Consider the following 22,054-nt stretch of genomic DNA (forward strand, 5'->3'; position numbering starts at 1 on the left):
GTTTATCTAGATATCTTATGACCTGCACGGAGCTTTGCAGCACTGATTTAACCACAGAACAGGTATTAACCCGAGCCCCTAGGATAACTGGACTCAACGCAGCCCCTGCACAGCCCTACCCAGCCGGACCGCGCTTGCCGTACAAGATGGCAGCGCCCACAGGCCTAGAAGAACTCCGGGCTACACGGGAAGCTCCACCCCGTAGGAACACGAGACCGGAAGTGTCCGTTAATACGGGCGCTCCGGCTGTGTACCCGTCGGAAGCCCGTCTGTCGGTGCAGCAGGGTGTGGGGGCTGCAGCGCGGTGGGTTCCTGGTGCCGGGGAGAAACCAGCGTTCCGCTGCGGGCCCAGGCGTAGACAGGTGGGGGGCAGCGAGGCGGCTGCGGAACCCGGCGCGCGGTTCTCTGTAGGGGGGCGGGGGGCTGCTGGAACATGGTGCTGCTGCTTCTTCCCTGCCGCGCCCGGCCCCAGGCATCCTGCCGCTGCAGACCCCAAATATGGCCCCGTCCCAGGAATCCCCCCTGCGCCCCGCCAGGTATGCGCGGTGGGGTCACGCTGTTCCCGCGCTGCGGCAGTGCCGGGCTGGCAGGCTGCCAAGCGCAGGGTTTACAAGGGGGTGTTTTCTCCTCGTGCTTGTGGGGTCCAGAGCAGCCTGCGGGGTGTCTCATGTTGGTCTCTCCCTGCTGATGCGTCCAGCTGTTCCCCGGATCTGGGGTGGGGGAGTGCTGAGGGTATGGTGCTGCCTGGCTCCTCACACATGGTTCGGCTTGCAGGATCGGGGCCAGAGGCCTCAGTCCTGAAACAGACACTTGTAACTGTGCAGGACGTGAGTTCTTCCAGTGAAGTCAGTGCTGCTTACATCTGCAGGTACTCACATGCTTGAAACTGTTTGCAGGATTGGAGTATTAGAACCTCATCCTGCAAATGAGTGGCTTTCCATGTTTAGCTTTGCACACTCATGGACATAGGACTGGAAGGGACCCCGTGTCACTGAGTTCAACCCCTGCCATCGCAGGCAGCATCATCAGATGGTCCCATTCATCAAACTCCACCTGAAAATTAGGTTGTTTACACTGGAGGACATTGAAGTGAGTGGGGCTACACATGGGTGCATAGTCACCTTGTACTATCAGGATCTATGTTACTTAGGGCAGGTCTACAGTTAAAAAGCTGCATCGATGCAGTTGCACCGCTGTGGTGCTTAAGTGAAGACGTTCCTGTGCTGATTAGAGAGCTGCTTCTATCAGTCTAGTTAATCCACCTCTGCGACAGATTGTAGCTGTGTTGACAGGAGACGCTCACCTGCCGACATAGCGCTGCCTACACCGGACATTAGGTTGTGTAACTACATGACTCGTGGGTGTGGATTTTTCACACCCCTGACCAATGTAGTTATATCGATATAAGTCTGTAGTTTAGACCTGGTCTTAAGGTATGCCTACACTTAATGTGCTACAGCAATGCGGCTCTGCCACGGTAGCGCTTCAGTGTAGACTCTACCTGTGCTGACACTAGGGTGATCCATGTCCCTGAGAGGCAGTAACTAGGTTGATGAAAGAATTCTACGTGGGGATTTAGGCTGGTTTAACAATGCCGCTCAGAGGTGTGAATTTTTCACATCCCTGACCAACTTACTTAAACTGACCGAATTTTCTAGTGTAGATCAGGTGTTGGGATCCTAGGAATTACTGCTGTGCAAGATCATAGAAGTACTTATATTCACTGATGAAGTAGAAATATATGTTCCCCAAACGCATACATTACGGCAGCACTTACCAAAGCTTTGGGCACATCCCTGTCTGTCTGGACCTCCCAGTTGTTTTACGGAGTCTTCTTTGACTTTAAAAACAGGTCAAAGGTGTGAACTGCCCCAATAATTTTAATGGATGACATACATAGATGCTGGTGTTGAGGCTTTAAATGTCAACATTGTGAACTATTATGTTGCTCATCAAATTAGATGAATATCATGAGAATTTCAGTTGCTTGGGCCTTTAGCAGCACTTCTTGGGATTGAAGGAGTGAGACGTGAGCTTTCAGAAGTTTGAGAAATACTGGATTCTGGACCAAATTCTTTTCTTAGTTACAATGATGTAAATGAGTGGAATTACTCTAGATTTTGGTGTAATTGGTGTAACCAAGACCTGAATTTAGACTCATTAGCATTTAACACACCCATTCTCCAGGGTATGTCACTTGCTTTGATTCCTGATTTACTGCTGAACAGAGTCTAGTACATTTTAAAAATTCCATGTTGCTTTATGATCCTGAGCTGTACTTAGATCTTTGTCTGAATAGTGGCAGTTTGATTTTTCTTAATTTTATATTAAAGAAATTTTGAATAAATTCTTAAACATCTATTCATCTATCCTGCTTTTTTCATTGCAGTCTATAAGAAAATTCTGCAGTGTTATTTTGAGTGGGTGAAGCGGAGGAGGATGAAAAATGCCCAGACAAACAGCAGTGACAGTTACTGTGGCCACCCTGTTGGGCATTGCAGTAGGGGGTCTGGTTTTGTGGAAAGTAAGCCAGCGTCGGAAAGAAAGGGTCTGTCGTGGTCGTAACCAAGTTGGAGTTCTGAGAAGGTCAGAAGATGAGGAACTGACGGAAGTGAAGGAGAAGGAGTTACATTCATGTGTTAGTTCTCCCACCATTTCCTGGGTAGAGAAGATCCTTGGTGCAGAAATAGTGATAGTTTCAGAGGCAGAGGAATGGGATCGAGTGGAACCATTACTGAAGAAGGAGCTGCAGAGGTGGCCAGTCCTTGGGATTGACTGCGAGTGGGTAAGTGTTTGATCAAGGAAAATCTGTTCTCCAGTCTCCTAGGGCAAAGGCAGAGAATTGATGAAGCTTTGAATATTTCTTGCATCAACACCATTGGGTTACCTAAGGAGGTAGTGGAATCTCCTTCCTTAGAAGTTTTTAAGGTCAGGCTTGACAAAGCCCTGGATGGGATGATTTAGTTGGGGATTGATCCTGCTTTGAGCAGGGGGTTGGACTAGATGACCTCCTGAGGTCCATTCCAACCCTGATATTCTATGATTCATTTCTGGTTTAAGTAGTTAGAATGGACACACCAGAAATGACTCTTGAAATTGCCTGTGCAGTTACCACCAGGGAACCCAATAAGAGTCTATTGATTTTGATTTTAATAAAAACTTAAATTAACCGAGCATGGATTTGAAATGTATTGAGATCATCATTTGTTAAACTTTTGGAATAACTCTTAACATATTCTATTGATAGAATTATAACTGTTTTTGATTGATTAGATACTATATATTTGTACAGTGTTTCTTTCAAGGTAACTTGCTAGAATTGTATTAATTTAGCCTTATATTTTTAAGGAGCTTACCTATTTTAAAAACTATAACTAATTAAAATAAACTAAAAGAGGAGAAATTGCAGCTATTTATAACTGAACATGTAAAATATTGGACCTAACAGAACGTGAAATTCCCAGAAGAGGGCCAGCACAAGGCCTATGTAAGTGTTCACAACTGGTTTTCAGTGGGATTTAAGTGATGTCTAGACCCTGGGCTGGCCCTCTTCCGAAGGGTGAATTTCACCTACACTGCATACATTAACTAAGCTAAGGGGAGAAAAAAGGACCGAATGGTGAAATCTGTTAGGCTGTGAAATAGTCACCCAAGGAAAATGGGGGAAGCCATATTGCTTGTGTCTCTTAAAATTAGACTTGATAATGCACTGGAGAATATATTGTATGAAACAATGCTACAGTGGACAGGTTCTCAGGACAAATTATTTGGTGGCCTCAGAGTGCAGCCACCAACTCTTGCTGGTGGCCGCTCTCACACTTTTCTCTAACGTACTTAGTTAGCTTTAGGAAAAACAAATAAATATGCACATATACACATCCAAATCATTGTAATTTATTTATTGCTAGCTAGTAAGTCTCTTGTGAAAAGTGATATTAACAAACATACAAATCCTCTGTGAAAAGTGAGACTTACTCAGCCCTGGCAAGCCTGGGGACGAATTAAGCCCTGGATGGGGGCCAGGGGAGGCAGTAAGTAGGTTGGAGCCTGAAGCTCGGTGTCCAGAGGATGAGGCCTGCTGCTACGCGGCTGGAGCCTGTAACCCCATGGCCTAAGCCTCACTGCCCCTGGGAAGGTGGGGAAGTCACTGGCTGCCTGCTCCTCCAGCATTGTGCCCCAGGTGTCTCCAGAGTTGGGCAGGGCCCAGCCCCAGCAGCCAACACCAAGGCAGTGCATCCAGAAGCACCAAGGAGAGGGAGGGGCCACTACTTTGCCCCCTCCCAATCACAAGCCAGCATGCTGTGGCTGCAAGAAAAGGCCCTGGTGGCCGCATTTGAGATACGCTGGACTAGATCACTTACTAGGTCTTTTCTATCTGTAATGTCTATGATTCTGTTGTGGCTTGTTCTGTACCCAGACACTGATACTCTAACACCAGTGCTGTTTGGTTCTTTGATTTCAGGTGTCAGTGGAAGGAAAGGCCAGTCCTGTATCCCTCTTACAGATGGCCTCTTCCAGTGGCTTTTGCATTCTTGTTCGATTGCCCAAGTTGGTCAGCAATGGACAGACTGTCCCAAAGTCTTTACTGAACATCTTGGCAGATAGCACTATATTAAAAGTTGGAGTCGGATGTTGGGAAGATTCTTGCAAGCTACTTCAGGACTATGGCCTTGCAGTCAAAGGGAGCGTAGACCTCCGGTACCTCGCAATGAGACAGAGGTGCGTATCCATAGACAACAGCAGTGTACTTGAGGTGTACAATTTTAACTGGAAATTATAAAAAATGAATTTGATTCTGATGAAGGATGCTACATTGGTAGTCCTGGATTTGTCCTCAGAACAGTTATGGCCTGGGTAGCAGTAGTGCAAGCCTCCTCTTTTCCCCCCCTCTCCCTCCCCTTGCAGTATGCCTCAATCTATGACCCAGGCAGAACAACTCTTCCTGGGACAAGGGGGTAGAGTCTCCATAGCCCGTTCAGTCCTTGCGCTCTATGTTGAGGCTGTGAGTATGGAAGCCAAGTAGTGCCATTTGTGGTGGTTTTTGTAATGAGGGCGTCTATTAGGAACTCAACTAATACTTCCAAGCAGGGTGTATATATTGTAACTTCTACCCAGTGGCTCACAATTTCAAACTAAACTAGTACTGAATTGTAAGAGAGTCTTGATCATTAAGACAAAGACTTTAAAGAGGCAGAAAGGGAAATACACCTGGTCTCCATATACAGTAGACTGTTTTTTCTCTCCATCTTCTAGGGTGTACTACTTATTTTGTCCTCTTGAAAGGGGTTTTGCAGACCCATTCTGAGTGCTTATGGGCTTTCACATCATGGAAAACACTGGCTATATCATAATCAGGTGAACAGCCTTCTCAGACTGGCTCCATATCTAACAGCCAGGATTTGAAACATTGCCTGTCACCATTTACACCATGTACATAAACACGGCAACTTAACTGTTCATTTATGTGCATGGTGACTACTGAAAGGAAATATTGGAGACCCTATCTTCCTTCCTCCCACCTAAATATTTGGATTTGGCCTACATTGGAGGAGGGGAGGGCAAACTGACATGCATATTGGATATAGTGCTCAGTGATGGAGGAAGACCCACAAACAAATTCTAACTATGTAAATTGAGTGGTCAGCAGATGAGTGGAAAGAGATGATTATCAGACTTCTTGAGAAATGTACAAAATTAATCAGTTTTTAATTTTCCCCTTTAATAATTCTGTTTCCAGTGAAACATTGAAGATACAACAATATTTTCTAATGTTACTTTCATGTTAAAGGAATAAAGTTTTATAACCTTTTGCCTAGAAACACTCCTCAATTAGAATATTTTACAGGCCTTTGTCCTGTGTAACTGATTTGGGATGTAGGTCTGTTGGCCTTGTGCCGCCACTTTAGCAACGATGATTAGAGAACATGGAATCCTTGAGTCTTTCAGCGGGCAGTTGAAATGTGTATTTTCTGATTCTTCTCCTCTAAAGCAGTGACTGGATCTCTCATTTCTCAGCAATATGTAGCCCATTCCTGGCCATTTGGTCTAGTGGCATTTCAATTTCATACAGCAAACTTGCCTGTTACTGTAGGATCTCCTTTTCATTCAGAGGCAGACAGCTGATGAAAAGATCCCCACTCTTTCTCTCAAAAAGAAATTCTTAGATTCTGTAATGATCTAGTGTCTGTATTATGTGAAACAGCTTCAAGAGGGAATTGGTAACATTCATGCTTGAGATCTTCTGCTCTAAAACTAACCAGTGGCCTAAAGAACCAAGAGCTATGCTAGCTTAGTCAGTAAAGCTTATAGATGAGCAGGTGCCTGTTCCGATAGTGGTCACTGACACGTATATCGTCTAATCACACACTTCAGTAGTTCCTCTTGTTCAAATAGATTCAGGGTGGATGCAAACATTTTTCAATTTGATTGGTGCTTTTATCCATTTATTTGCTTTTGTTTGTTAAACTGAAGGAAGGATCTGCTCTGTAATGGACTCAGCCTCAAATCTCTAGCTGAGAACGTCCTAAACTGCCCTCTCGACAAATCTCTTCACTTGCGCTGCAGCAACTGGGAGGCAGAAGAGCTGACTCAAGACCAGGTGTGTCTTCTGATTGTAGCTATTCTTTCGTGAGGAGGAATAGTCTTGTGGCTAAAGGACAGGATTTGGAGTCAAGAGATCTGGAGTCTGTTCCAGCTCTGCCACAAGCTCAGTGTGTGACTGGTCCAGATGTTTCATCTCTCTAAGCTTCAGTTTCCCTCTCTTTAAATGGGGATAATTTCCTGTCTTGGAGGGGTGTGTGGGGGTGGGGTGTGTTCAAGGCTTAATCTTTGGAAAGCTGTGTGACATATTTGGATGTAAGAGGATTGAAGTGCCAGGTATTATCTCTGTTCATAGGCAAGTGCCAGGGACCTGGTGATTGTTGATCTGTGAGGGTTTTGTGAGTGGCCTGTATCTGGTTTGGGGGTTGAGTCTTGAAGGTGCTGAGCACGCTCATCCTGATTCAGCAAAGTCCTTGAGCACCTGCTTAACTTCAAGCACATGAGTAATCACATAGACTTGAATGGAACTACTCATGCTTAACTTTAAGCAGATGCTCAAGGACTTTGCTTGACAAGAGCCTGTGTGCTCAGCCCCTTCAGGACGGAGCCTATAATCAGTAGATTATCATTGAGCTTTTGGAGAGCAGGGAGGTAACTATATAAAGGTGTGTCTACCTTTGAAGCTAGTCTGTCTGTGTGATCATTTTGAGTGGTGTACAACAGACAGGATTACAGTGAGCATATGTAAATACTGTCTTTTGAGCTCTGCTTGTCCTTCACTCTTAAAATTTGACTTTGTAGCAATCTACAATATAATACCTTCTGGCTCCCTCTAGGGGTCAACTGGCTACACTGTAGATTACTGAAAGGGCTTCAGATTGCATAATGAAGAGGCGGGTCTGTGGTTCTAGGTAGGGAACACTAGAGGTTCCCAGACCCTTACTTCAGCGCTCAGTGCTGGATCTCAGTGTAAGTTCCTAAGTCAAATAAATGCTACTCCCTCTTTATCTAGAAATGATGTTTCACATTCGTTGTGTTGAGGGATCTCGTCTTAGGTCCTCACGAGGCGTTAGCCCTCCTTCTGCGCAGTAACACAGAGCTCTGACTCTTTTCTCCAGGTCACTTATGCTGCCAAGGATGCCCAGGTTTCAATGGCTCTGTTTCTCCGTCTGCTGGGATTTTTCTTCATCCCTGCTGCATCTGGAGGTGAAAATGCTGTTGTTGCTTGGCAAAAAGTACTGGACAAGTGCCAGGGCTTGATGGATGTCCCATTCAGAGGAAGAAGTAGCAGCAGTCTAGGAGATGATGGAAATGGAGAGGTGGACTCCCAGCAGAAACCAAGGAATCGGAAGTCGGCAGCTAATGGCCAGTCCCCAGTAAATCAACAAGTGAAGGATCCCCGCAAACAGAAGCGAAAGCCTCTCGGTGTGGGATATTCGGCAAGGTAATTGCATGAGCCTTTTTTACTATATGCACCTTAACTAAACTTGCAAGGACAGGATTTTGATTGATACTTCCAGCCCTGCTCATTATGGTTATGCACATTCACTATTGCTGGTGTTCAGTAGCTAACCCTGAGAGTTAAATGTAAGATATAAGTGATGGAAAAAAATGAATCAGATACGTTTACCAAAGGCTAAAAGAAAGCTCAAGATCGTTCTGATGCTATAGAGGTTCTAACCCACTGAGCGCACCTCAGAGCAACAGGACATTTGCCATTCTGCTTTATAAAATAGGGATATAATCAGGTATAATTTGACTGCCTCAGATCTCAGGAAGGAAAATCTCTGGCCTGCACCGAAGCAGAGCATTTCACAGTTTGCCAGGCAGGATGGATAATGCTAGACTGAGGGGGTCATTTTCTTTGCAGGCACCAGCTGTTAACTATTGCTGGAGGCAGGATACGAGACTTCAACCAATGGTCTGATCTGATCAGGCAAATTCTAAATTTTTATGTAACAATGGAATCTGACTGTCTGAAACTTCAGTTATTTTATATACAATGTTTTTTAATTAAAACAAGTTAGATAAACCGTCTTAATCTGAATCCAGCAAGGGGAGATGCAGAATTGATATGCCTGTTTTTAAATTTAATTTGATTATATCAGATTTTATATACACAAACCTGGGGAGTTAAACAACTTCAGTCATAGCCAAATGAAAAGGAAAAATAGACATTTCAACATTAACTTTCTCCTTTAAGATTCTCAGGTTACCTGTGGGGGAGATAATTTAATGGAGCCAGAAAACTGATTCATTAGTATTCTTTAACAATTAAAATAGAAATAACAGTGTTCTGTTACTTACGTGTGATTTTTCTCGGTCTCTTCATATTTCCAGGAAACATTTTGAGCCAACATCAAACAGTCCAAGAAGGGCTCAGCCCCCTAGGAAAAACTAAATAGCTGATTGAACAGAATTCTAAGCTAAATCCAGGTTGTGTGTATTTGATCGTTTATTTTTTTTTTTTTAAAACAAGAAGCTCCTTCATTAGAGAGACTTAAAACTAGTCAAGACAAAGTGCTGGAGAACATATTGTAGGGAATAATCCTTCCCTGGTCCCTAGGGTTAAATTAGATGTGATCAAAATGTTTTTTTTCTGTTGTTGATTTCTAGGAGAATGTTTGTTTGTTTGTTTGTTTGTTTTAATTTGAAAAAAAAAATGGATGCACAAATCACTCAGATGACACCTTTGACTGAGCTATTACACCTGCCTCTCCATTTATTTTCTGTATCCTCTATCTTGGCTGGCCAGGCTAAACAATGTCGCCTTTACTGCTTACTACCAGTTCACCTGAACTGCTGATAATCACTGGTAGGAGCCCTAGAATAGACCAGGGGTTGGCAGTCTTTCAGCAGTGGTGTGCTGAGTCTTCATGTATACACTCTAATTTAAGGCTTCGCGTGCCGGTAATACCTTTGAACCTTTTTTTAAAAGATCTCTCTATAAGTCTATAATATATAACCAAACTACTGTTATATGTAAAGTAAACAAGGTTTTCAAAGTGTTTCAGAAGCTTTATTTAAATTTAAATGCAGATCTTATTAGTTCAGTGTGCTCCTTGCCCTTGCTTTTCCTTGCTGCGTTTTTCCAATGTCTGGTAGCACCTATTTAGATACTTTAAGCTGCACACAGGCTTCTGAGTTATAAGTTGATAACTAGCTGGCAAGAGGTCAGCGGCTGGAACCCCAGATCGGCAGCTGAGGTGAGTGGAGCTGGTGGCTGAGCAGGGCCGGAAGCCTGGCCCCTATCTGGTAGGGGGCCTGCGCTGGAACTCCAACTGGAAGCAAGGTGAGCGGGGCTGTGGGGACCCCAGCTGTCAAGGGGCCAGCAGCCAGAACCCCAGAGCAGTGACGGGCTGACTGCCACCGCTCTGGGGTTTCCACCACCGACTCCTTGCCAGCTAGGGCCTCAGCCCATTGCCAGCCTGGAGTTCCATCCTCCAGCCCAGCAGCAGGTGCTGAGTGGGACCTCGGCTGGCAAGGAGCCAGCAGCAGGAACCCCGGAGTGGCAGCAGGCTGAGCAGCTCAGCCCACTGCTTCTCTGGGGTTTCTACCACCAGCTCCTTGCCAGCTGGGGTCTCAGCCCTCTGCCAGCCTGGGGTTCTATCCCCGAGGCCAGCATTTGGCGCTGAGTGGGACTGACAGCAGGACCGCAGCTAGCAGGAGCTGGCGGTGGAAACCCCAGATTTCGGCTGCTGGCTCCTTGCCAGCTGGGGTCTCAGCCCGCTGCCAGCCGAGGGTTCTTTCCCCCAGGGCAGCAGTGGGTGCTGAGTGGGACCAGGGGGGGACCCTGACTGGTAAGGGGCCAGCAGCGGGAACCCCAGAGTGGCGGCGGCGGTGGCAGGACCACGGCTGGCAGGGGCCAGCAGCGGGAACCCCAGAGCGGCGGCGGGCTGAGCAGCTCAGCTCACCCCGTGTGCCATGAAAAATCGGCTCTCGTGCCACCTTTGGCACACGTGCTGTAGGTTGCAGACCCCTGGAATAGACCAATCCCAACATCTTCCTATGTGGTGGGGTTTGTTTTTTTTTTAATCAACATGCACTGGTGGGAATATTTTTGTCAAATTCCCTACTGTAGAGACAGTATGAATTACTGAATAATTTTTATTTTTGCAAGAGTTCTTGGCCTGATGCTTCTTGCGGTAGCAGTTCAACTGAGGGAATTCTTTGCTGCTGTGATCACACTGGTGCTGGTGAATAGAGTAAGGATTGTAGGGGAAGGAGCACTTTGCACTACAACAGTAGCTGTCCATCCCTGCTCCTGAGCAATTATCTAGCTTTGTTGCCGCCGTTCTGCTCAGGGCCTCCTGGCTGGAAGATGCAGCCATCTTCCTCCTCAGGCATTTAGTTTTGTTAAAGGGATGTTGTCAAAGTAAAGATATTGTTTGGAAAAAAATAATTCCTTCCCTGTATTGGTGAAAACACCGGAGAGCATCTGAACCAGATTTTAAACATATAGGTTACTTTTCACTATTGAGAGTTGCTCACTTTTAATTCTGAAATGTAAGCAAGCCTATTGTCAATGATAGCCTCAACAGAGGGTTCAAAGTTCCCAGCTTCATGGGTACTGGCTGCTGATCTGGAAAACAGATCCTTCACAACCAGTAGTTGTAGCCAGAACAGTCAGTCACTAAGGAGTTTGCTGCCCTCGGTGACAGCCTGTTCTGCCAGTATGGTGCTTGGCCCATAAATACGCGTTGCTGAGGGCTAGAAGTGTGTTTACTTCTGAGGGCACTCGTCTGATGTAAAGGATGCTGCATGTATGTAGCATTAAATATGTAGATACATAGAGCTCTGTTTCTAGGGGTCCTGTTTATTTTAATTGTCATGATGTTCACCCTGTTTCACAGAAAATCTCCCCTGTATGATAACTGCTTCCTGCATGCACCAGACGGACAGCCTCTGTGCACTTGTGATCGCAAAAAGGCCCAGTGGTACCTGGACAAGGGCATTGGAGGTACGTATTCCAGTCCTCATATTAGTCTGTATCTAGGAAAGAGATCTTTTCTTTGCCATGATATTGTTGGGTGAGAAATGATACTTTTGAGAAACGGCCCAGGTCTGAACAGAGATCCAATTACTGGAGATGTTGGGGGAAGGAATAAACAGGATGTGTCCACCAACTTTGTGCATAATTCATTTAGCTTTCCACATGCAATGGTTAAAGGCCTCCCTCTCTGCCTCCACCCTTCCAGAGTTGGTGAGCACAGATCCATTTGTTGTGAAGTTGCAGTTCGAGCCCTCAGGACGTCCTGAGTCACAAGTCGATTACTATCTGACTGTTAAGGAGAACCTGTGTGTGGTGTGTGGCAAGAGAGAGTCCTACATCCGGTGAGTTTTTACACAGTGTAGGGAAGAAAAATACATCTGGTAGAGTGAGACCCAGACCCTGATTAAGTTCAGTCTCTACCATAAGGAACTTTGTGTTGTTTACTAGTGGGAGGTAAACTGGGACACAGTCATGCTTGTGTAAAATTCAGTGTGTATATCTCTGGTAGGCTGCAGCCATTCAAGGACCACATGATCATATGTAAGGCTACGTTTTAGTCATGGGTTGTCATAAACAGATAGTTAAGGGTTAATATCTCTTTTACCAGTAAATCTGGCTGATACCTGACCAGAGGACCAATAAGGGGACAAGATACTTTCAGATCTTGGTGGGGGGAAGTCTTTTGTTTGTGCTCTTTGTTTTGGGGGTTGTTCGCTCTTGGGACTAAGAGGGACCAGACGTCAATCCAGGCTCTCCAAATCTTTCTGAATCAGTCTCTCATGTTTCAAACTTGTAAGTAACAGCCAGACAAGGTGTGTTAGTCTTATTTTTGTGTTCTCAACTTGTAAATGTTCCTTTTTGCTGAGAGGATTTTACCTCTGTTTGCTGTAACTTTGAACCTAAGGCTAGAGGGGGTTCCTCTGGGCTATACGAATCTGATCATCCTGTAAAGTATTTTCCATCCTGATTTTACAGAGATGATTTTTACCTTTGTTTGTTTGTTTCTTTTTAAGAACTTGATTGATTTTTCCTTGTTTTAAGATCCAAGGGGTTGGATTGGTGTTCACCAGGAACTTGGTGAAAAAACCTCTCAAGGCTGCCCAGGGAGGGGAAGGTTTTGGGGGAACAGGAAGTGTTCCAGACACTGACATTTCTGGATGGTGGCAGTGTTACCAGATCTAAGCTAGTAATTAAGCTTAGAAGTGTCCATGTAGGTCCCCACATCTGTACCCTAAAGATCAGAGTGAGGGAGGAACCTTGACATGGGTATTTTTAGTAAAAGTCTTAGAGAGGTCAGTAAAGCTGTGACCTGTCCATGACTTGTACTGTATACCCCTGACTAGAACTTGGGCCAGGGCACCGCAGGTGCTCCAGGGGAGTGTGGGGGGAGGGCAAGGTGCCACGGGTGTGCCATGGGAGGGGAAGAGAAGAGAGGGCGGGCCGGGGTACCACGGGGACTCCATGGGGGGAGGAGAGACGGTGCTGTGGGCACTCCTCGGGGGAGGGGGAAAGAGGAGAGGAAAGAGTGGGCAGGAGCACCGTGGGTGCTCCTGGGGGGTGTGTGTGGAGAGAGAAGGCTAGGGTGAAAAGGGTGCTCTTTGGGGGTTTAGGGAAGGAAGAGGGCTGGTAGGCTCCCTACCTGGCTCTGCGCAGCTCGTCAGAACCAGCTGGCATGTCCCTGCAGCTCCTGGGGGGAGGGGAGGCTGGGGGGCTCTGTGTGCTGCCCGCACCACAAGCGCTGGCTTCGCAGCTCTCATTGGCTGGGAACACACAGGCAGGGGCAGCGTGTGGAGCCCCCTGGTCCCTCCGCCTAGGAACTGTAGGGACATGCCAGCTGCTTCTGAGGAGCCCCCCAAGGTAAGCGCTGCCCCCCACCCTAAACCTCTGCCCCAGCCCTGAGCCCCCTCTCACACCCAAATTACTGCTGCTGCTGGGGCAGGAAGGGAGGGGGACATGGTGGCCCGATACTGCCCCAGCAGTGGCTGGTGCAGCTTGCCCAAGCTGCTCAGGAAGCCCCGAAACCAGCCACACTGGCCTCTGCAGAAGTTATAGAATCCATGGCAGACTCGCAGCCTTAATCATTTGTCTCTGGACAAGATTGACATGGGAGAGAGGTTGACATTCCTTCCAGTAGAGAACAGTTGTGTTTACTCTCGCTGGAGAACAAGCTGTGTTCAAACAGAGAGTGTAGGCTGCAGTCCAGCCTGGACAGGCTAGTGGTACGCATACCTCCTCAGTTTAACTTTTTTCTCAAAGAAAGAGAAGAAAAAACCCTGTGTGATGTTTTGGGAACAACCAAGACCAGTAAGGGGTTCTGTCACTGCCCGCCCTTTAACTTTGGAGGCCTTCGTGCTGTGCAGCTGTGGTTCAGATCACTGACACCAGTAGCCAGCCCACAAGTGCATGCTCTCACCAGTCTAGTCACTCCTTGGAGTGTGACACCAACCGCCCTTCCAGTTCCTAGTCTCCCCAAATCTGTACTTTCTGAGTTCTTAACTACCAGATACTCTGACTTTCCGGTTTGCCACCTGAGAAGGTGTAAAACCAGCCCCCTGGATACTTTGGCATGCACATTGCCCACAGCTTGCATGCGAGAGACTTGCTTGGGGTAAAAATAAACAAAAAGTTTATTTAATAGCAAAACCACAGATTCGAAGATAAGAATAAGGGGAAGCAAACCTATACAGGTGACACAGCAAATAAACATAAAAATAACCTAGGCTTTTACACTTCCATATTAGATAAAATCCCTTTTATGATATAAGTTACCCTTTGCCATAAGACAGTTTCTCAGCATACGCGCTACCTAGAGGTGGGATCCAGCCTTCATGGAGAGCGTCTCGCCACAAGACTGTCCCTGAAAGTCTGGATAAAAAACCTGAGTCCCAAGCCTGTTTTTAAAGGCTTTCCATTCCCCCTCTCTCCCCCCCCAATCTATGGTGCCCCATGTTTATTCAGAATGGGGAAATTCCCTCTTGACTTGATAGCCTGGGTGTCTCAGGCCTTGTCTACACCACAAAGTTGCAGCGCTGGTGAGGGGGTTACAGCACTGCAACTTAGGATGTGTACACACCTGCAGGGCATTACCAGCGCTGCAACTCCCTGTTTACAGCGCTGGCCGTACACCCGGTCGAACCTCGGGTGTAGAGGATCCAGCGCTGGATCACCAGCGCTGGTCATCAGGTATAGACACTCACCAGCGTTTTTCTTGACCTCCGTGGAATAAGCAGGTATCCCAGCATACCTGAGGAAGCCTCTCCGGTAATCAAGAAAACTCCACTGCCCTGTGCTCACCTGATCCCTCCTTTTAAATGCTCAGCTGTAGTGTAGTCTCCTTCCCCGCGGTTTGCTCTGGTGTTCCCCGACCCCCCCCTCCAAGCAGGTCTCCTTCCCCGCGGTGTGCTCCGGTGTTCCCCGACCCCCCTTCCAAGCAGGTCTCCTTCCCCGCGGTGTGCTCCGGTGTTTCCCACCCCCACCTCCCCCCAGCACGCAGACAGCCACGCGGTGTCCCTGCGCCGCAGGGTAGAGGCGAGCTCAGCACACAGTGCTGGCAACATTCATCAATAAGGTCGTCAGCTGCTCAGGATCCATTCATTAAAAAAAATCGCAGAAAAATCGCTGTACAATCACAGTGCTGCCACACTGCTCCGAATGTCTACCAAAGCAACACGGGGCGTTGGAACAGGAACAGGAAGCGGAAAGACAATCACACTTCCTTCCCCTTCCCACAAGCCACAGCGCCGATATGGGACGAGGTGCTCTGTGGGATAGCCGCCCACAATGCACCACTCCCAACAGCGCTGCAGTGTGGCCACATCTAACACCACTTGCAGCGCTGGTTGCTGTAAGTGTGGCCACTCTGCAGCGCTGGCCCTATACAGCTGTACTAACACAGCTGTAACAACCAGCGCTGCAAAATTGTAGATGTAGACATACCCTCAATGTCTTTCTGTTAGCTCTAATGGCCCATCATTGTCTTTTCTGGGCTGGACAATGTATCATTACTTGAAGCCAGTTTCATGTAAACTTCCAGTTTGGGCAGTGCCCCGCCTTGCTTCACTTCTTAGCCCCTGCTGGGAGGTGTAGCTGAAGCTGTAGTATGGATTATTAACACAGTTTTCTGTATTCACTAATATGTAGCTCCATAACCACAGTCTGTACACACATCTCGTAATAACCATCAAGTTCAGAATATTACAAGCTTTCATAAAAGACCTTATTCCTGTAGTACAATAAAGCAATATGCAGTCATTTGGTTTAACTGATCATTTTACGGATTTAAACCATCTGTTTTCCCTGTTGGTGTCCGGACCCTGACTGTCTCACCTTTCTGTATTTAATCCTGTTGTTAGCATTAAATGGCCCAGGTGAGCTGTGACACCTACATATCCATAAAGCTAATTGGTGTGGAGGAGGGTGAGTTCTAGTCTTTACAGCTGCTATTGTTTAGCTGGGAGCAGTGTCCTGCAAGGCTACATGAACTGACCAGCAGCACAGTCACTTTATAATGTAGGGTGACCAGATGTCCCAATTTTATAGAGACAATCTCGACTTTTGGGTCTCTTTCTTATATTGGCTCCTATTACCCCATCCCGATTTTTCACGCTTGCTGTCTAGTCTCCCTATTATGGTGGGACAGCTGTGCCTCTGTAGCAGAAAAAGACAGACATATTTATTGTTAAATGAAAGCTTCCAATTTCTGAAAAATTCATCCAAATGCATCAGAAACTGTGGAGAGAATCTAAAATCCTTTGTGTGACAGTGGGGCTGTCTGGCTGCAGATTTCTTCTGGGTTAAGGGTGCTTTCTTCATAGATTGTCTGGGAAAGGATGTTGGAATGTTTTTACAGAGGCCTGTACAATCTTGCATGCACAGTTCTTTTCATCCCTTCAGATGTCATATGAGAGCCCAGGGCTTCATCAGCTTGATAAAAATCCTCATATGTCTACTAAGGCTGTGTCTACACTGCCACTTTCAGGGCTAAAACTTGAATCATTCAGGGGTGTGGAAGAAACACTCCTGAGCGACAAAAGTTTTAGCGCTGAAAAGTGCCAGTATAAACAGCACTTTATCGCTGGGAGCTCCCGGCGATAAAGCTACCGCCGCTCATTCGGGGAGGTTATTTTTTATCACCAGGAGAGCTCTCCCCCGGCAATAAACCATGACTGCGTTGCCCAGGTCACAGTGCTGCCGCACTGTAATGTGGGCGGGATAGACATACCCTTGGTGTGCTCAGTAGTGATTTTGCAGTTGCTCATAACTTTTATAAAATTTCATTCCACCCCTGATGCCCTCATTGAGGGTAACATGCCACAGATTAAGGTTTTGATTAGACATTTTCATAATACTAAAATGACCCAGTATGGCCATTCTCCTGTTCTTATGAATTTACACATTTTTGTCTTTAACTATGAATCAGCTCTGAAAAATACCTGTGGGGTCATTCTGGGTTGTGGGGTGGGTTGCCATTAATTTTCATTGATTTGATTTTTTTTTTTTTTTTTAATATGAAGAAAACAAACAACAGAAAGATAATTGACTTACAGCTTGTATGTGTTTCAGTATACTGCATGCTTGATGGGATTGCCCGTAGAATTCTGCAATCTTACTACTCGTCAGATCTGCAAGACATGGACTTAACACATTAGGGTGGGGGTTAGAGAAGTAAAATAGGAGAAGACATGTAACTAGGAAAGGGAGCATTTAGGTGGAATGGAGGTTTGGCTTTCTTTGAGTAGTTTCAACATTTTTATCCAAATGTATCTAAAAGAATGGCCCAAATTTCTTTGACTTCTTACACAGGGTTCCCTGTTGATTGTGTCTCAGTAGCTTCCGGAGAAAACATACCTAGGTTACAAAGGAGTCTTTTTCTAATTGCCCTGCCTGCAAGACTCATGCTGGGATCTGAAGATCAAGCTGGGATGCCTCTTACTTGTTCATTATCACAAGTAGTAAAGATTCTGTCGGCCATACTTTTCAGTTAGTTACAACTGTGCAATTCCTTTGTGCCCTCTGGGGATGCACAGTGTAGCTGAGGGTAGAATTTGGTCCTGCATTTGGAATTGGGCCCAGTCCTGCAAGCACTGAGGCATGTGCCTTACTTCACACGAGTCGTCCCTTTGAGGTTAATGGGAGCACTCCTAGGAGTATCGTTAAACATACGCGTAAGTACCTGCAGGATTGGGGCTTTTATTAGGAATTCTTTTGATGCATTGGCCAGGACAGAATCTAGTGATGTCTCTGCAGGGCGAACAGAAGTGGAAAGCAAAAATACATTTCTGTCACTAAGATCATCAGATTGACAGTGGAGTACACACAGAGAACTGATCCAATGCTGTCTTTACAGACGATTTTCTGACTTAAAAAAAAAAAAAAAAAGCACAGTACACTCCTGAGCTAAGACCAAATGTGGAAAGCTCCAGCTTCTGGGGTGGTTCCTTTTCTATATCAGTCTTCCATCAGGCGTGTAAGTAGTAGTTGATGGCAGCAGCCATCTGAAATCTTCGTTAAGACTGTGTTGCTATTTCCTTCCCAGGAAGAACATCGTACCTCATGAGTACAGGAGACACTTCCCCATCCAGATGAAGGACCACAACTCCCATGACGTTCTGCTGCTTTGCACTTCTTGCCATGCCATCTCCAATTACTACGACAATCATCTCAAGCAGCGGCTGGCCGAGGAGTTCGGTGCCCCCATTGGCTGCGAGGAAGGGGTGCGCCTGCTGGAGGATCCCCTGCGAAGGCAGGTCCGGTCAGGGGCCAGGGCTTTGCTGAATGCAGACAGCTTGCCTGACACCAGGAGGGAGGAGCTGCTGCAAGGAATAAAGGACTTCTTTAACACAGAGACCATTACTTCAGAGATGCTCCAGGAAGCAGCAGGCCTGGAAACCAGGTATTACAAGAGCCCAGTGACTAGGTCTAATGTTTTAGCCGTCTGTGTGCGCATGTGTATATTTATGTATTTAGACTTCAGTTACAGAAAAAGACACCTAGCCAAAGCCCTAGGTGCCCTGATACATAAATTGTACAACAGCAACAAAAATCCCAGCAGCATTGGTAGAGCTAAGTGATAGGCCTACTTTTCCCCCCGAGCTCCTTTAAAAGTACCTCCTGTTGTTTTATTCTCCCTGTAAAACCAGGGCCAGAGTTTAACAAACTGGGTGTTTACACAGTGCGTTACAAACAGTGCTGCAGAGCTCTGTGCAGGCACAGGGAACCCCCAGCACCAATACACTTGTGAGATTGGGGCTATAGATTACGTGTTTCCTGCAGTGAGACGCTTACAGTCTCTCACTCAGGTGGTTACTTTGCTACGGGTGTGGGGAGTAGTCGGGGACAACTCTTGGTCGAGCCTGCCTAGTTGAGCCTTGTATTTGTCAAATGCTTTGGGTGTGAGGGCGCCCAGCACGTCACGGTATTGGGAGACGGAGAGTCCCATAATGGGTTTGCGTGAAACCAGCTCCCCTTGTGTCTTGGCAGGATTTGTAATGAGAGCTACATGCCGCATGGACTGAAGGTGGTGCAGTGCTTCGCCAAAGGGGGGCTGCGCTCACTCATGGAGCTGGAGAGGCGCTGGCGGCAGCACTTTCTGGACACCATGCAACCGAAGCATCTTCCAGAGCGGTGGTCAGTCAACCACAATCATGGGAAGCTGATTCGAAAATATGGGGAGGACCTTCGGATCGAGCTGTCGTGAAAGTGACTCCAGATAGCGACTGGAAGGACTATTTGACTTTCATCTCCCTTTTGGAACTGCAAGCTCCTGGATGGCCCAGGGAGACTCCCGTTGTCAGCAGTGGCTCTGTGGGGACTCAACAACACTACCAATGGTTAAATCCTGTGACTTCAATGTTAAAAGATGGTTTGAATTTTTAACCATAGTCTGAATGGAGCTGCTTGGTTCTTCACCATCTTGTTTTACAGAGATGGGGTCATCATGTATGCAGACATGAGCTCCTCCACTTTTATTAGACTGTTTCAATCCACAGGGGATGTGCTAAGGAGACTTCTCCTCTGCTCAAACTGACCGGACAAAAATTGGCACTTTCCTAAGTGTTCTGACCCCTCTGCCATCTTTGGTGAGAGATGAACAGGGCAGATTCTGCCAGAGAGAGGTTATATCAGCATGAATTTGTGATAATCGGCATCCACTGAGAGGTGTGTTACATCCAGTTCGTCCACCTAAGCACCGTGGAGGGCTTCTTCACATGGGATATGAACTTTTTTGTTGTTTCCAAGTGCTAGTGTGGATCGATCCCCCTCATCCCATGGCTGCACACTCAAATTAATCCACAATTCCACCCCCATCCCTTGCTTTTGGTGCAGGCCAGCTGCACCCGGGTTAGCTTTTCTTGGAGGAAACCTTCTGTAATGATGCAGTGACCCACCCCTGCGGCACTTCCTGGTAGTCATCTTGGGAATTAGCTCTCCCACTGTCGCTTGGCCCCCATGTCTCTCCCTGGACTCGGTGCCCCTTATGTTTGAGGTGCTGCCCCCTGGCAATACCCCTGCAGTTTCAGGGTCTCCCCACCCAGGGGAACCCTCACCCCCTATTCCCACCTTGCCTCAGTCATGGGCTACTGCCAGTCACCATATAGCCCCTTTTCACTGGGGCTAACTGCAGTCTGTATAAGCCAGTCATCACAGGCAAGGGAGTTTTGATCTGCTGCCTTTCCCTGCAACCCAGTACCTCCAGGGGCCTTGTTCAAGGCCATGCAGCTGGGAAGTTGCTGACCCAGAGCTCCCCAGCTCCTCTGGCTTTCCCCAGCCCTGCTTCACTCCAGGACCCGTTAGTACTCAGGCAGCTAGGTCCATCTCCCTCCCCAGCTAGAGGGAGACTGCCTGCTCTTGGCCCATTGCCCTCATTAAACCAGCTACAGCTGTGGCTGCTTTCCCAGTCAGCCCAGCTTTCAGAGCTGCAGCCCTCTCCAGGGCTGCTTTTACCCTTCCAGGGCCGGAGCGGGGTGATTACCCCACTACACCTTCCCTAAAGAGACATTCCTGTTTCAGGGACAGGATCCCAATGTGAAGAAACAGCACTTCTGTCTTATTGAGAACTAGGCCAGAATTGCAGACAGGTCTCTCAGCCTTCTGATGGCTGCTGCTGCATCTTGAGGAAAAATGACATCATTTGTGACTCTGTCAGTGTGGGTGCACGAATGGTCAGAAATCTATTTAAAAACAAACAAAACACCTTTCAGACACACAGCATGTGTCTGTAAAAATGTTACTTACCAATTTAATTTTCCTATGTAGACCCTCTGATGAATAGCTTTTGGCAAGCACCCTCTCACATCACTCTGAAATGGGATCAGCTGTCTTACAGAGGATGTGGAGGGAAGAATAGGCTTTTTCAGAGAAGCGGTATTTTGTAATCATCTGTGCACGTAATTGGAAGCCAGGAGCCCCAGAGCACTAATCCTGCCTCTGACTTGCTGTGTGGCCTTGAACAAGTCACATAACTTATCTGTGCCTCAGTTTCCCATCGTAAAATAGGGCTAATAATACTTACCTACCTCACAGGGAAGTTGAGGCTTAATTCATTAATATTTGTAAAATGCTTTGGAAATGTAAGCTACACCTCTGCCCTGATATAACGCGACCTAATATAACACACATTTGGATATAATGCAGTAAAGCAGTGCTCTGGGGTGGGGGGAGAGGGGGAGACTGCACACTCCGGTGGATCAAAGCAAGTTCGATATAATGCGGTTTTACCTATAACGCGGTAAGATTTTTTGGCGGCCAAGGACAGCGTTATATTGAGGTAGAGGTGTATTATGTGAGGGTTAATTATTACTATTGATATTTAAATGTTCTTGGCTGTTTCTGTTCAGCATTCATGTTTCCGCCTGGTGCTAGATTTTAGATGTATTTAACTTTTTAAATAAAAAACTCTTTTTCTTAACTGTTCTGACCCCTCTGCTATCTTTGGTGAGAGATGAACAGGGCACATTCTGCCAGAGAGGTAATATCAGCATGAATTTGTGATGACCATGTTTCTCACAAGTGGTGAAGTCCTGCTTGAATTACACAGGTCCTTTCAAACAAGTTTCAATAAAACCTCTATACTGCACAACATCTTTCTGCATATGACCCGCTTCTTGCAGAAAACTAGTCTGGAAAAGTCTGAGGATTTTATTATTTTTAATGAGTAAAATCCTGGCCCCATTTAAATGAATGACAAACCTTGAATGGAGACAGGATTTCACCCACCAGTGGGAGCACTTTATGTAATAATTCTCCTGTAGGAAGGATGCCCTAGTGGATAGGACACTAGACTGGGACACAGGAGATCGTAGTTCAAATCTTGGCTCAGGTACGGGTTTCTTGTGTAACTTGTATAAGTCTCTTTCCCCATCTGTAAATTTGGTGATAGTGCTACTTCCCTACCTCACAGGCTCTTTTGAGATTAAAGAAATCTTGAATGATCGTGAGATGCTCAGACACGATGAGGGTAAAATCAAGCTTCCTTAGTATCGTGAGTTCAACTGTACAGGCCTTGGTGGGAGAGTTAGAACA

At 46.6% G+C, this 22,054-nt stretch overlaps 1 protein-coding gene across 1 annotated transcript; it reads left to right on the forward strand.

Annotated features, from left to right (window-relative positions):
* The first annotated feature begins 268 nt into the window (after window positions 1-268).
* EXD2 (exonuclease 3'-5' domain containing 2) lies at window positions 269-21,440 on the forward strand. Its single transcript, XM_050953512.1, has 9 exons — window positions 269-362; window positions 2,390-2,785; window positions 4,463-4,719; window positions 6,472-6,598; window positions 7,659-7,984; window positions 11,394-11,500; window positions 11,739-11,874; window positions 18,069-18,425; window positions 19,013-21,440. Exons 2-9 carry the CDS (start codon window positions 2,447-2,449, stop codon window positions 19,227-19,229), a joined length of 1,866 nt encoding a protein of 621 aa, XP_050809469.1. The 5' UTR covers window positions 269-362; window positions 2,390-2,446; the 3' UTR covers window positions 19,230-21,440.
* Window positions 21,441-22,054: the final 614 nt, after the last annotated feature.

The sequence above is a fragment of the Gopherus flavomarginatus genome, chromosome 5, assembly GCF_025201925.1.
Source record: "Gopherus flavomarginatus isolate rGopFla2 chromosome 5, rGopFla2.mat.asm, whole genome shotgun sequence".
In the NCBI taxonomy this organism is placed as follows: domain Eukaryota; kingdom Metazoa; phylum Chordata; order Testudines; family Testudinidae; genus Gopherus; species Gopherus flavomarginatus.

Excerpts from the sequence above, each read along its gene's own strand:
- EXD2 (XM_050953512.1), top strand. The coding sequence starts at position 2,447 with ATGCCCAGACAAACAGCAGTGACAGTTACTGTGGCCACCCTGTTGGGC. Across the intron at positions 6,599-7,658 it reads AAGAGCTGACTCAAGACCAG|GTCACTTATGCTGCCAAGGA; the intron begins GTGTGTCTTCTG and ends TCTTTTCTCCAG. Across the intron at positions 7,985-11,393 it reads GGTGTGGGATATTCGGCAAG|AAAATCTCCCCTGTATGATA; the intron begins GTAATTGCATGA and ends CCTGTTTCACAG.